The 12,867-nt window shown below is 33.5% G+C and overlaps 2 protein-coding genes across 3 annotated transcripts in view; both read right to left on the bottom strand.

The window, feature by feature from the left end:
* Hr3 (nuclear hormone receptor 3 ROR-beta) overlaps positions 1 to 12,867 on the bottom strand; it is a 111,600-nt gene that overhangs the window by 53,343 nt on the left and 45,390 nt on the right. Inside the window, exon 1 of one of the 2 annotated variants that reach the window (XM_017611011.1) lies at positions 1,522 to 2,077. The exons of the other annotated variant lie outside the window; for it this stretch is intronic. Coding sequence (XP_017466500.1) covers positions 1,522 to 1,648 — 127 coding nt within the window. The 5' untranslated portion in view covers positions 1,649 to 2,077. Of the gene's footprint in view, positions 1 to 1,521; positions 2,078 to 12,867 lie in introns of those variants that run through there. 2 annotated transcript variants of the gene reach the window in all.
* On the bottom strand, positions 3,894 to 5,177 carry LOC108360442 (putative uncharacterized protein DDB_G0294196). The gene has a single exon (XM_017612744.1). The coding sequence runs from the start codon at positions 5,095 to 5,097 to the stop codon at positions 4,543 to 4,545; it is 555 nt and encodes a 184-aa protein (XP_017468233.1). The 5' UTR covers positions 5,098 to 5,177; the 3' UTR covers positions 3,894 to 4,542.

Here is a 12,867-nt window from a genome sequence, read left to right as displayed (position 1 = left end):
TAACATTACGGCGCTTACACTTTTGCCATGTGTTTGGCCGAGCTTCCACTCCAATTTGTGGTTTGCGTCTTGATGTTGTTACGCCAATGGAGGAGAGTACAATTTTACGCACGACGAAGTGCATATAGACGAAAATTTTTAATTCCTGACGAGATTTGTCAAAGGCTCTTACCATCTCAGCAATGCGGATCGAAACTGCAAGTCGGAATTTCTTAGCGGGTCTTTCCTCCGCCAGTCTACAGGAGATACACTTGCGATGGTGGAAAAATAAATAGGGACGCGACATTTTATTTTTTATTTTTTTTTTTATTCAATGTATATTTTTTTATTAAAATATAGCTGTAAGTCTGAATTTCGAACTTTATAAAAAAATTAGAAAAATTCGAGAAAGTTTCATACAGGGATATTCTGAAATTCGAAAATTTTAAATCGACTCGATTTCGATAATTTTTTCGATGGTTTTTAACCAAAAAATTTACAAGTCTCGCATTAAAATGATTTATTTCATATCGCTGCTGCTTTTTTTACGGTTTTCAATTAGAATATTCACTCTTTTCATCAGATATAATTAAAAACTATTTGGCAATTCGAGTCGATTTCAAGGTTTCGAATTTCAGAACATGCCCGATAAAAATTTAAAATTTTTTTATTCAGAAAAAATGTTGGTATGCAGTTTTGTAGTCCGTTAAATTTTAATAAAGAAAGTGTAAGTTTCAAGTTTTTTTGGACGGTGGCACCCTTTTTCTTTCGGTTTCGCCCAAACTAAAACTTCTTTAGGACTTTTCAACCTACTTCAAACAATGAGGAGGTTATCAATTCTTGGGAATATTTTCTTATGTACTTTGGACCACCTCAATTCTTTTCGATAAATTTTTATCGAAAAAGTGGCACCTCAAAGAAGTGGTACCAAACTAATTTGGTTTAGTTCCGTTTACTGGATCATGAAGAAACTAACGGTATTCCTTCTTTTTCTTCTTTGAAATCGGTTGTGTTTTTTACTTAAAAATCACTTTTTTATTTTTACGTGTTTTATTCTTTATTTTATAAATTGTTTTAATTTTCATTAATTTTCATAAACGATTTGAGTTTATTTTGTTTACATTACTTTTCACGAAGAAAATCCTATAAAAAAAGAAAACGGAAATTTCCGCCCTTTGCAGCCATTTTGTTAAATGTTGCTTTCAAGTTACTTCCACAAACCACATCCGTAGGCGCAGGTGCATGCCCCTACACATATTTAGACACAGCTTACCTCTGCTGCCAATTGCAATTTGGCACGCTACCCACGACAACCCATCACACCGCTGCAGCCACCCGTTGAAAGTAGCTGCTGCCCCCTCCCACACTTTTTACTCCCCAACGCTTTGGCAACATTCTCTCCGCACATTGTAATCCTGTTTGCTAGTATTTGCATACTAGTTTTCCTTCTTAATGGTGGTCTATAAACGAGTATGTACTCGTATAGAAAAATACATACATACATAATTACATATGTACTTATCTATGTACACACTTCTTTACCTTTTATTGATCCACTAGAGTTGTTGTGTCCCGGCGATTGTACGTTGCTTTGCCCTAAATTGTTCGCGTGTGCTTCCAGCTTGCATGTAACACTGCTCCACATGTCAAACATACGTTGCGTATACATTATAGTTGTTGTTTTGGTTGTTGTTGTTAATAGTTGCACTTTTTTTTTTTTAAAGATATTTATTGATGTTTGTTTATGCGCGCTAGTGTGGTTGTGTACGTATTTGTTGGCAGTGTTTATTTGTTGTTGTTGTTGTTGTTGTTTTATATATGTTTTATTATTATTATTACGAAACTGTAACTTTTATAGGTTTGCTACTTGGCTGCTGCTCGTTATTGTTGTTTGTTGTTGTAGTTGCAGTTATGTGGTTATGTGAGAAAAGCTTTACTGTTTTTGTTTTTTTTTTGTTGTTTTGTTTGCTAACCAGCTGACTTATGCGCACACACAGTTAAAGTAAGTGACGCCTGTACGTATGTATGTATGTATGCTTGTATGTGTTTGTGTGAAATTTTATGTTGTTTTATTGGTTTTGCTTTCGAATTTCGTATTTTCTTCGGCGTTTAAAAGTTTTTGTTTTTTTTTCTTGCTTTTGAATGCAATTTTAGTATTTTGAATTATTTAATTTTCTTTGAAAGTGTGTTTTGTGTGTTTTTATTTTTAATTAGACTTTTATTGTTGTTACTTATTGTTGTGGTTGCTGACGACTTGCGCGCGCTCGCTTGCTGCCTTTTTTGCTTTTTGTAACTTCCCTTTTTTGCAAGCGCTTCGTTTTTTGTGTTTTCACTTTTTTGTTTTTTGTTGTTGTTTGCTTGCTTGCTTGTTTGTGGGAATTGTTTTATTAACTATTTAACTTAGTCGTTAATTGTTTAATTATTTGAAACATTCGCGCCGTGTGAAATTTTAGCGTTCGCACAAAATTCGTGTTTCATAAGCTTTCGTCCGCGTCTACGCACTACTACAGGCATAGTTGACGCACACATTGCGAAAAAAAATTGTGTTTATTTTTTTTTTTTTAATTAGAAAAACTGATATATTTTTGTGGTACAAAATATTTTTTAAATTTGTGTGTGGGTGCGTAAAAAACTTGTTATTAGATTTAAAAAATTTTGTTTTACTATTTTTTAAGTTGCACTATTTTGACTTGCAAATATTTAACAATTTGTTGCAGTCATAATTATAATTGTTTAACTTTTGTGTGATTTTTTATACAAAATGTTTTTGTATTCACTAAGTTATAATTTTATGAGTTTATAATTTTATTATAATTAAAGTATTTTTTATTTTAAATGTTTTTTATATTTTTAATATTTATTTTTTTTAATAATAATTTTTTGCCAGGGGGGCCATTGCACTTCGGAGTTGTGTTGTGTTATTTCTTCTAAATTAAACAAAATTGTTGCTGTTTTATTTGCTTTAAATTGTGGCGCGTATTAAAGTTGTGAAATTAAATTATTATTATTTTTTTTAAATTTTTAGGTTATGTGTTTTTAATGCACATATTTTAGCAAATTCTTTAGAAAAATCACTATTTCTACGCTTGCGCTTTAATTTCAAGGAGGTTGCGTCTAATTTTAATGGGTTTGAAACGTTTTGCAAAATTTTTTTTTTTATAACAATTCTTTTATTTTTATAACTGTACAAAAATGCTTTCTCTTTACCTCTTATAACATATGTATGTACTATAAGTGCATATGTGTAAGTATGTATGGGTGTATATAAATTTGTAATATTTTGTGTTACTTTTTTTGTAATTTTTAATATTTTTAGCTTGAAACGTTTTTTATTTTTTATTTTGAGTTTATTTTACATGTATTTTAAACGCTTTCTGTTGCCTAATGTATGCGTCAATTAATTAACTTACTGTATCGATTGTTAATAATTTTTTTGTTATCCCTTTTTTTAACTGTTATGCACTATATATGTATGTAAATGTGAAATATTAGTATCACAGTTCTGTTGGATTTTAATGATGCCGCTATTTTTGTTGTTCTTCTATTTTTTGTAGCTAATTTTTTTATAAACTTTTGCTTGAATTTTATTAAATTTTTTAATGCTTGTATACATATATGCAAGTTAAACGCTTTTTAATTTTGCTGCTGCTGCTTTTGTTGTTGTTGTTACTGCTTTTCGAATATATATTTCTGCTTGTTTATGTTTATGAAAAGGTACTATTTGCTGGTTATTTACTAATTAATATTTTTAACAGTACTTTTCTTACTGCCAACTTATGTAGGTATATATATCTTTATATAATACATATATTTCTTGTATATATAGTTTATATATATATGTAGATTATTTAGTTTTTATTTTTAAGAATCATTAATTTTAATTATTTTTAATGCTAAGACACTTGTTCGCACAATTAGCGTAAAATAAGAAACAAACAATCTTTAAATTCGTCGGTCAATCCATCAATCGTTTACTAAACATAAAAGCCAACTCAATGTTTGCAATAAACAAGTTCAGGCAACGTTGCAAGCAATTAATTGCCACACTCGTTCCTCGTTACTCGTTACTCGTAGTCAACTTTTCAGGCGACGTTTTACGCAATAAACTGCAACTCGTCACTCGCTGGTAGTCACTCGTTACACGCTGATTGCAGTTGCTTGTGCTGTTGCTTATAAGTTAAAAAATAACTTTTTCCTTTTCAAAAATTAATTTACTCGCTTTGCCTTTGGAAATTATGAGTACAAATGCCACGCTTACAGCAACAATGCGCTTTAAGTTTAGTGTTTTTTAATAATTCTCTTTTTTAACTCAGCTTTTGTTCGCGCTCTCTCTCTATAAATATCTCTCTCTCTCTCTCTCTCTCGCTTTCACCAAATACACACACCTACTCACGCACGCATGCCGCTTGGGCGCCTGCTCGCTGCGCCGAGCTGGCGGAATTTCTTTGTTTTGTGAATAGAAATTTCTTAATTTTTATTTCCCCTTTGAAAGCGTTGAAATTTCTTTTTTCGCCAAAAATTATTTTTTATGCTTTTCTCGTCTCTTTTTTTCTGCTGTGGTTGTTATTGCTGGACGCTTGTGCAGGTTTTGCGTGGTGCGTTTTTCATATGATTTTGCAACAATTTGAAATGATTTAAATGCGTATTATTGTTGTTGTTGTTGCTTTTGGCGTTATTCCGCTGCTGCTGTTGCTGGAAATAATTTAAATGCTGTTGTTGTGGTTGTTGTTGTTGTTGCTGCTGCTGTTGCCGCTGACAATGACCAGCGCTTTGCTGATAATTGTTGATTTTTTGGCTGCAGCTACAATCGCTTTGACTACCGCCGCTAACGCTGATGCTGATGTTGTTGCAGCTGCTGTTATTGCTAAAACTTTTGTGATTATTATTTTTAATTTTACACTTTAACACTTTCACTGCGTTGTCAAGCTGTTGTTGTTGTTGTTGCTGCTGACCACTGTCATTGTTGCTGTTAAATCGCTGCTGTTGCTGTTGCTGTTGCTGCTTTTTATTATTATGTTGTGGTTGTTGTTGATTTCTCTTCTTTTGGTGATCCCTTTGGTTCCAAATTAAAATTTCCAAAAATACGAAAATTTCACGACAATTTATTCCGGAAGACATTTGGAATTTATTTTATACAGCTGCAGCGACGAGTCCATTTCAACACTTTGCTGTTGTTTTTCTTGCTGTTGTGTTTTATTACATGAATTTTTTTTAACTGTGTGTGTTAGCGTTGCACTTGTTGTTGTTGCACACAATTTGTTGTTGTGGTTGTTGTTTATCTGTTCTGCGTTGTTTTTTTTGGGTTCGCCTTGCCAGAGATTCGTGGTTACTGTTGTTGTTGTTTTGTTGTTGTTCTGCTTTTCAATTATTTAATTTTTTATAAATTTTTTCCTTTATTATTGGTGAGGTCACTTATTTTTTTTTTGTTAATGAAGATATTTTTTAATTAACTACATTTCTTTTTTGTTTTATGAATTTGTTAGTGTACTTGGATGGGTTATGCGATAAGTGAATGAAGAATACGGATTGCAAAAATTAAATGCATTTTTTGGGAAAATTGCTTAGTTAAAATTTTAATGAATCTCTTAGCGAATATTTTATGGTTGTCTATTGGCTTTGTCAGAGGATGGACAAGAAAGGGGAGGCGCGATTGAGTTGGTTTATCCGAGATAGTACAAGAACTTCACCCGACAGCACCCAACTCCATGACAATGCACTATGGGAAAATTGACCCTATTTTGTGGCCAAAATTCTAAAAGTTGAGATATCAATTTAAAACTTGGCCCAGTAGTAGGACTAGAAGTAGTGGCCTTGCTTTCTCTTTGTTGTCCGACAGGTTTTTTTCCAACACTTAAATTATAATATGAATATTTCATAAAACTCATGATTTTGTACCAAGTAGTTACCTAAGAAAAATTATAATTTCTTTAATATCGCACAAAATCGCAGTATAAGATTATGGGGAAATAGGAGATCAGGGACTATTCTACCGATTTATGATGAGTTTTCTTAAACGTTTTTAAACATTTGTTTAAAACACTAAATAAACTTTGTTAATTAAACAAAAAAAAAATTAATTTCAAGCAAGTCAAGAAATTGACTTTTGGCCACAAAAAAGGCTCAAATTTCCCACAGTGCATTGTATGGAAAAAATACGAAACTCCATGTTTCATATTTCGTAAACTAAAGCTCATACAAAAATTTCAATCACAGATTTGAAATCGGTGTTATTGCTTTCACAAATTTTTAAAAAATCATAGAGAAAACTGCTTGAAATCCTTTAAAATTTATATCATTATGATCAGTTTTTCGGTGCTGGTTTAAGGCCGCTTCATGGTTTGGTTGGTTGGTAGGGCAACACTACTTTTTCCTTAAGCAGATACAAAACTTCAGCTATTTATTTTCACTTTTGACACGATCGCATTTAAACTTATGTAAGAATATAGACAGAAATTTAAAGAATTTGTTAGGTGCTTCATGTGTTGTCCAACCAAATTGCCCTATGCAAGTAAATTCTAACTCAAACTGCGTTTGTTAATTTTCTTGAGCACAATTTTCATTTTCCGTATGAACATTCCACTTATTTATGTACTATGTACTGCTATACAAGTGAGTCTGCTTTCGTGTATTTCGCAAGCCATTTTAATTTTTTCCTCATCTTTCATCTAAATTTTGGCAACTGACTACAAATATACAACTTTACAGCAGATAGTTTGAACTCGCTTTAACTCAGCCAGATTGGGCGTTTAAGTTCAAAGTTTAAACTACGTTTCAATTGGACTGAAAAACTGCACACTGAGTTCAAACTTAGTTTAAACAACAAACAGAATAAAAATCGCACTGAAAAACTGGCCCAAAATAGATTAGTGTCGGTTATGCGACCACCGTGGCCGAGTAGGTAAATCTGTTAACTGTCACTCATTGAAAAGATAATCCCGCCAAAAATTAGGAGGCATTTTTTTTTTAAAGAAAACCCAAAGAAATATCTTCTTAGATTTGTTCCACTTTAGTAGAGGGTTTTCGCGCTGTGCTGGCTCAATATATACTATTCTTTGCAGACATCGCGAGCAAGGTAATATTGAAGGGAATTAAATAAATTTGTGAACGGCATTATCCGATGTGCTGCGCATTATCAGTTTGTGGCATAACCGGTACAACATTGATGCTGTGGAATAACTACGGTTAGAGGGATGTGCCTTCTCCTGCAGAAATCTGGGGAAGGAGGAAGGAACATCATTCGATACATCAAGTACGCTATTGAAATTGCAAACAAATATTTCGATATACATAAGTAGATTAAATTAAGAGCCAATTTAACTGTACTTTATTTACACAAACATATCAATACTAGTGGTGGATGTTACGTGTATCACACCAACGCACCAGACGGACGCACCAGACGCAACTCAAAAAAGAATTCATGAATAAAGGTTTTCGCTGGCTGAAGTTGCTATCGGTTATTAAAGTTATATAAATTAATGTATGCAAATGTTGTTGTTACTTTTTCATTGCATAAAAAAAGCGTTCTAAGTGACACAAATACATTTAGAAAGAAAAAAAGCGCGTTGGCGTGTGATGTTGGAAGAAATGCTTTCAAAAAAGCTTACATACAAGATAGCTTACATACACACATACATATGTTTCCACTTATTTGCCTACATTTAAAAGCATCCAAGTATTTTTTGTAGGTATGCACATTAAAGTTGCCAGCAGTATGGCTATTTGCCTCACAGCAGGCTTTCCCAAAAACACATTCATTGCTGACAAACATGCATTGCTTTCCGGCTTGTTGTGGGTGTGTGTGTGCAAACACTTATGTTTGTTGTATGTATTTATGTTTTTATGTATATAGCAGTGTTGCCAGAACTTTTTTGGCCAACCGGCTATATTGGCAAAACAAGCGGCTAAAAACGACTAAAATGTTTCAACTAAAATTCACATGATTTATTTAAAGAAAACGCAAGTCGAAAGACTAGTAAAATAATTTTATTTTTTTTTTTGAGTTAACAAAGGTTATACGTAGCAAAGCTTTACACCACTCGTTAAATGAACCACAAAAACAGAGACTGGTAAATTCATTACACATTATTTTTGTTTAACAAAAGAAACTGTCGTTATCGTTATACGTACATCAGAAGTCATGTTTGTATTATTTAAATATAAAAAAATATCAATTACAAACGTATGGCATTTTCTTTTTTATAAAAACGTTTGCCTTAAATTGTAACTTGGTTACTTTTCTTCCTGAAAAATGGCTATATTAGGTCCATTCTTTTGCAACCGAGCTACAAAAGAACACTCGCTCAAATGACGAAATACACGCAAAGCAACAACACAAACTCGGCCAAGGAAATTTTACCCGAGTTGAGCGTTCTTTTGTCGCTCGGTTACAAAAAAATACAGCTATTAGTAGAATTTATTTTGCTCAGTCGGAGTGCAATATTTTGAGAAATGAACACGTGAAGCTGTGAAAGGGCTGAAGAAAACAGGCCAACATTATTTCGAAAAAAGAAAACGCTATTAATTTATATCGAACAAGCCGGCCGCCTTTTAAGTTTTTAACAAGTCTACTATTTAATTGTATTTTTATGTCTATCTATACTCATGTTTTTATTGTCCCACTCACGCTCTCACATGCCTGTCTCAGAGCAATAATAAGCAACAATAAAGTGTGTTGGCACCATCATACAATTATTCACAGGTATTGTGTTCCCATAGAGTTTTACTTCACATCGATATTCATGCCCTCTTAATCTCACTCGTTATTTTGTAAGTGATGCGAATAAAACTTCGCGCTTAAATTTAAGCCATTCATAAAAAAAAATTATAAAGAAAGTCCCTGCTACATCCTTCTTTGGGAAAAAAACACAGTGACCCAAATATAAAATGGGACGCGAGATTTTAGCAAGTGTTGGCCATTTTTATTTAGTTAATTTAGTGTTTATTACTTTTTATGAAATATAGCTGACTACTCAACTTTAAGTAGCTAGGACTTGCCGTTGTTTTTGTAATTTTTTTTGTAACGGTATTACGAATTTTTTCCATACAAAGTATGTTCTAAAATTTTTTATATGGAGGAAAATGCGGAACACCGTCAACAAAAAATTGTCAATAATCAACAGTAAGTGCCAGAATTTTCATAATTTCGAAATCGGCTAAAAACGGCAACTTTTTTTTTGCAAAACGGTTAACAAATCGGCTGCCGGCTAAATCGAATTTTCTCCGGCTTTTTGTTATCGCAACCGGCTAAATCTAGCCGGAAAAGAGGCTAAAACGGCAACACTGGTATATAGTACAAATGTTTGTGTTTTTACATGAGCGTATAGGTTGCTTGGTAGCGGAAAATCGATAAATAACTAGCGGTGGGGTTGTTCCATATAAATGCATATATGTAAATGCGAATGTATGTCTGCGTATAAATAATCTCCCTATAGAGAATATCTCAGTGGAATAATTTTTTCTTTTAAACAACTGCATTATAATTAGAAAGGTGTAATTTTTTTTAGTTTTTTTTAACTGTCGTACAGGCTCATATGAAAGAGCAATCCTTCTGCCATAATAGGGGCATTTTTATTTATTTTACATAAGCATCTTTTATGAAATGAGAGGATTTATGTTGAAAGACCTCGAACAAATTTTTCTAATACTGTCGGATCCCTCTATAGTGAGGACTCCACTAAAACGAAATTTTTTTGTAACATTAAAATTTTTGTTTCTTGAGGAAAAAGCGAGGGAACAGGCTGTCACAGAAGTCAAAAAATTCCTTGGACACACACACACGAAATAAAGGCAATTTTTTTCTTGACGGAAGCATTCAGATACACGTAAAAAATCACTCAAACACCAGAGGTAATAGCTGGCATAGAACGTTTTGCAGCAACACCGTCGATATTAACATTTATTCTTCTCTAAAGACAATTCTCTATATCGTATTTATTAGCTCCTCTGTAATGGAGACTCCTCTAAAACAAATCTACTCCATAACGAAATGATTCTTTGACTCCATTGTCCCATTGTTTTTGTTATTTAGGAGTTCGATTGTAGTTCCGTTTATTCGTGAACTAATGCAATAGTGATGCAAAGATTCGTCAGTTGGTATAACTCGAAAATCGTCTCTTTTATTTTAGAAAAATCTATTTTATAAGTGACTATTAAAAATTCTAAACAGTACTGCAAAGCAGAAGAGTGTGAATCAACACACCGAATGACAAGCCTATGTTAAATTCGGACGTTTATTCCTTACGGGGAAGGTATGCAGAAGTGCTTGTAACCAGTCTTAGTAGGACACATGAGTTTAATAGTTCGGAACTGCATACATCGATTTTCCTGTAGGGCAATGTTATGTATTGGTTAATGTGTGTTTGAATCAGAGCTGCCAACTGGCCAGTCTGAGAACTATGTATGTAGTATGTAATATGTCATGGCCTATTTTGTTTTTCAGGTCATTTGTATGGAGTGGAAAGGATATTAATTGTTGAATATAATCCATGCATATTTATATAGATATCGTCGACTGAGAGGAAAATCGGCTTATCGCGGCTGTAGGTTCGAAAATGCCCTATCTCAGCAGCCCGTTCGAAAACGCCCTATCTCAATATAAATTCAATGTATAAGCAGCTGGGATAGGCGTTTTCAAACCAGCCACCGAGATAGAGCGATATTTCACTCAGCCGTCGATATGTTAGGCATATAAGAAGAGAATATATTGTTTTATACAAAATTTTAAAGAATATTCAATGTCGTTCAGGTTCGTCTGGTGCGAAGTTAAAGACTCTGCTCATGACGTTTGGGTCCAATCGTTGTCATTTGGTTTGTTGATGCTTCCGATGTATTTTGAAATGAATTCTAAAAAACTATCCGTCACTGGTTGTTTTGTGTTCAGTTTGCAAAATCGATATACATTCGTGCTGCTCGACCGTAAGAGCTTTGCACATCAAAAATTAAAGATGAGGAGGAACAAGGTAGACTATTGTATTCACTTTTTCTATAGAAATGAAATTTCACCATTAAAGGGAGCTGTGTGCCAGAACAATGTTATACCTCTTTCTTTGGCTTTACCGTCATTTTTTTGTTTGTTATAAATTTTTATATACAGCTTATTGGGGCGTTGGATAAGTTCGTTCGATATTTCATTATGTATTTCCTGAAAGTCATACCGGAGCATTTGTGCAGGATATAAAATGTTCTGGTTGGGGCATATTATGTTGTAAGGGAGTCCTATACCCAATGCATATTTTTATAATACCCTATAAGCGGTTATAGTTGTACAATCCTAAACATTCTTTCCGGTTTGTCTCAAAAAAAAAAATGGCAAGAGATGACGGAAAAACTTGCCAAAATACATCATTCTAACCTTTCCCTACTTAACAGATTCACTGTTCCTTTCCTGCTAAAGTCAGACCAAAACGCATGTGCTATCTTTGACCACATCTTCTTTGTACTTGTATTCGTCTGAGACGGTATCCCAGTACCAAAAACAATCTCTAGACCAGAGAGATAAATTAACCAGGAGCAGCATAATCTTGCATATTTTCACTAGCTTAGACCTGTGTTCGGTAGATAATAGAGACAAGAGGTGTGCCTTCTCTATTTTTCCTCATAATACTTTTTTAGTACCCTACCAACCCCGTCTATACCCAGAACTTCAGCTTGGATTATGCTGACGTCGTTTTCCAGTCCAGTTACTGATCGATACCAAGCGCTTCGGAATATAAACCAGTTCCTCGACCGCTGCCTACTGTGGACCAGTCAGTGTATGTAGATGCAGAAAGCTTCCTTATTAGCAAGTTCACCTCTTCTTCATTGCCTTCTAGATTCAAAACGCACCTGTACATACAAGCCAAAATTTGGGTTTGATAATCATGTAGTTCGTGGATTTATTTGCTAGCGGACTATTTTTTAACCTTTAATATGGGCATTTATTTTTTGAAACATTAGCCTGGACATGGGGTCTCACAGGCGCGTAAATCTGCGGAAACAACTGTCAGTAATTCCTAGTAAAACAAAGACTATTGATGTCAACTAGGCCTTAATTGAAAAGGTTCAATGTTGAAATGCTTCATTTTTATTGTAAGGAACCAAAAAATATTACCAAAATTAACATACGTAGAGAGCACTTTCATTTTTCTTCGGACCGAGATCAAACGGTCTGTGATAAAGGTTAAGTTTAAGATATGTCCCAAGTTCTAAGTTTTCCACAGCCACGGGTAGAACAGCTTAAAATATTCAATAACAATTTTTTATAATTTAAAAACCAAAACTTTATAGATTTGATTTGGTATCCCTGTTGCGAATAAATGTGGAAGCTCTGCCTAAAGCTATGAAGTAGCCGAGTCACGGCAACAAAAAATACAATACAAGCGGCAACAGTAAAAACGAGGCAAATATAAAAAAGAAGAAGAATCAACAACGCAACAGCAGAACAACGGCAGGAGCCCAAAAGTTCTATGACCCAAAGCTCCACTCATCGTTGGTGACAGCGAATAGAAAAAAATGAATAGGAAGGCACAAAACAAACATCAATACATACACAAACAAGCACACATATGTACTAGGCATAGAGAGAAATGCACAAACACATCTAAATATACATATATGTATGTATGTATGCAACAAATGTTTTAAATATGTATCCATAGTAAGGTATCCACATGCGGCTGATATACCGGCATCTAAATGTAAGTATATGTATGTTTTTATAATGTTTGTATTGTCATCTAACAAGCATTAGACGTATTCACATATGTATGAACACATGTTTCTATATAAATACATACAGTCAGAGTCAAAAGTTAGTATACACCTTGTTCTACTATAATATTCGCAATTATTTTCATAAAAAATTACTTCTTAAATTTTTTACGAAAAGTTCATTCTATAAATAAACCA

This window comes from Rhagoletis zephyria, unplaced genomic scaffold (assembly GCF_001687245.7).
Source record: "Rhagoletis zephyria isolate East Lansing unplaced genomic scaffold, Rhagoletis_zephyria_1.1 Rzeph_scaffold_00001, whole genome shotgun sequence".
Classification (NCBI taxonomy): domain Eukaryota; kingdom Metazoa; phylum Arthropoda; class Insecta; order Diptera; family Tephritidae; genus Rhagoletis; species Rhagoletis zephyria.
The sequence above is the reverse complement of the archived record's forward strand: the minus strand, read 5'-3'. Positions and strand labels throughout refer to the sequence as shown.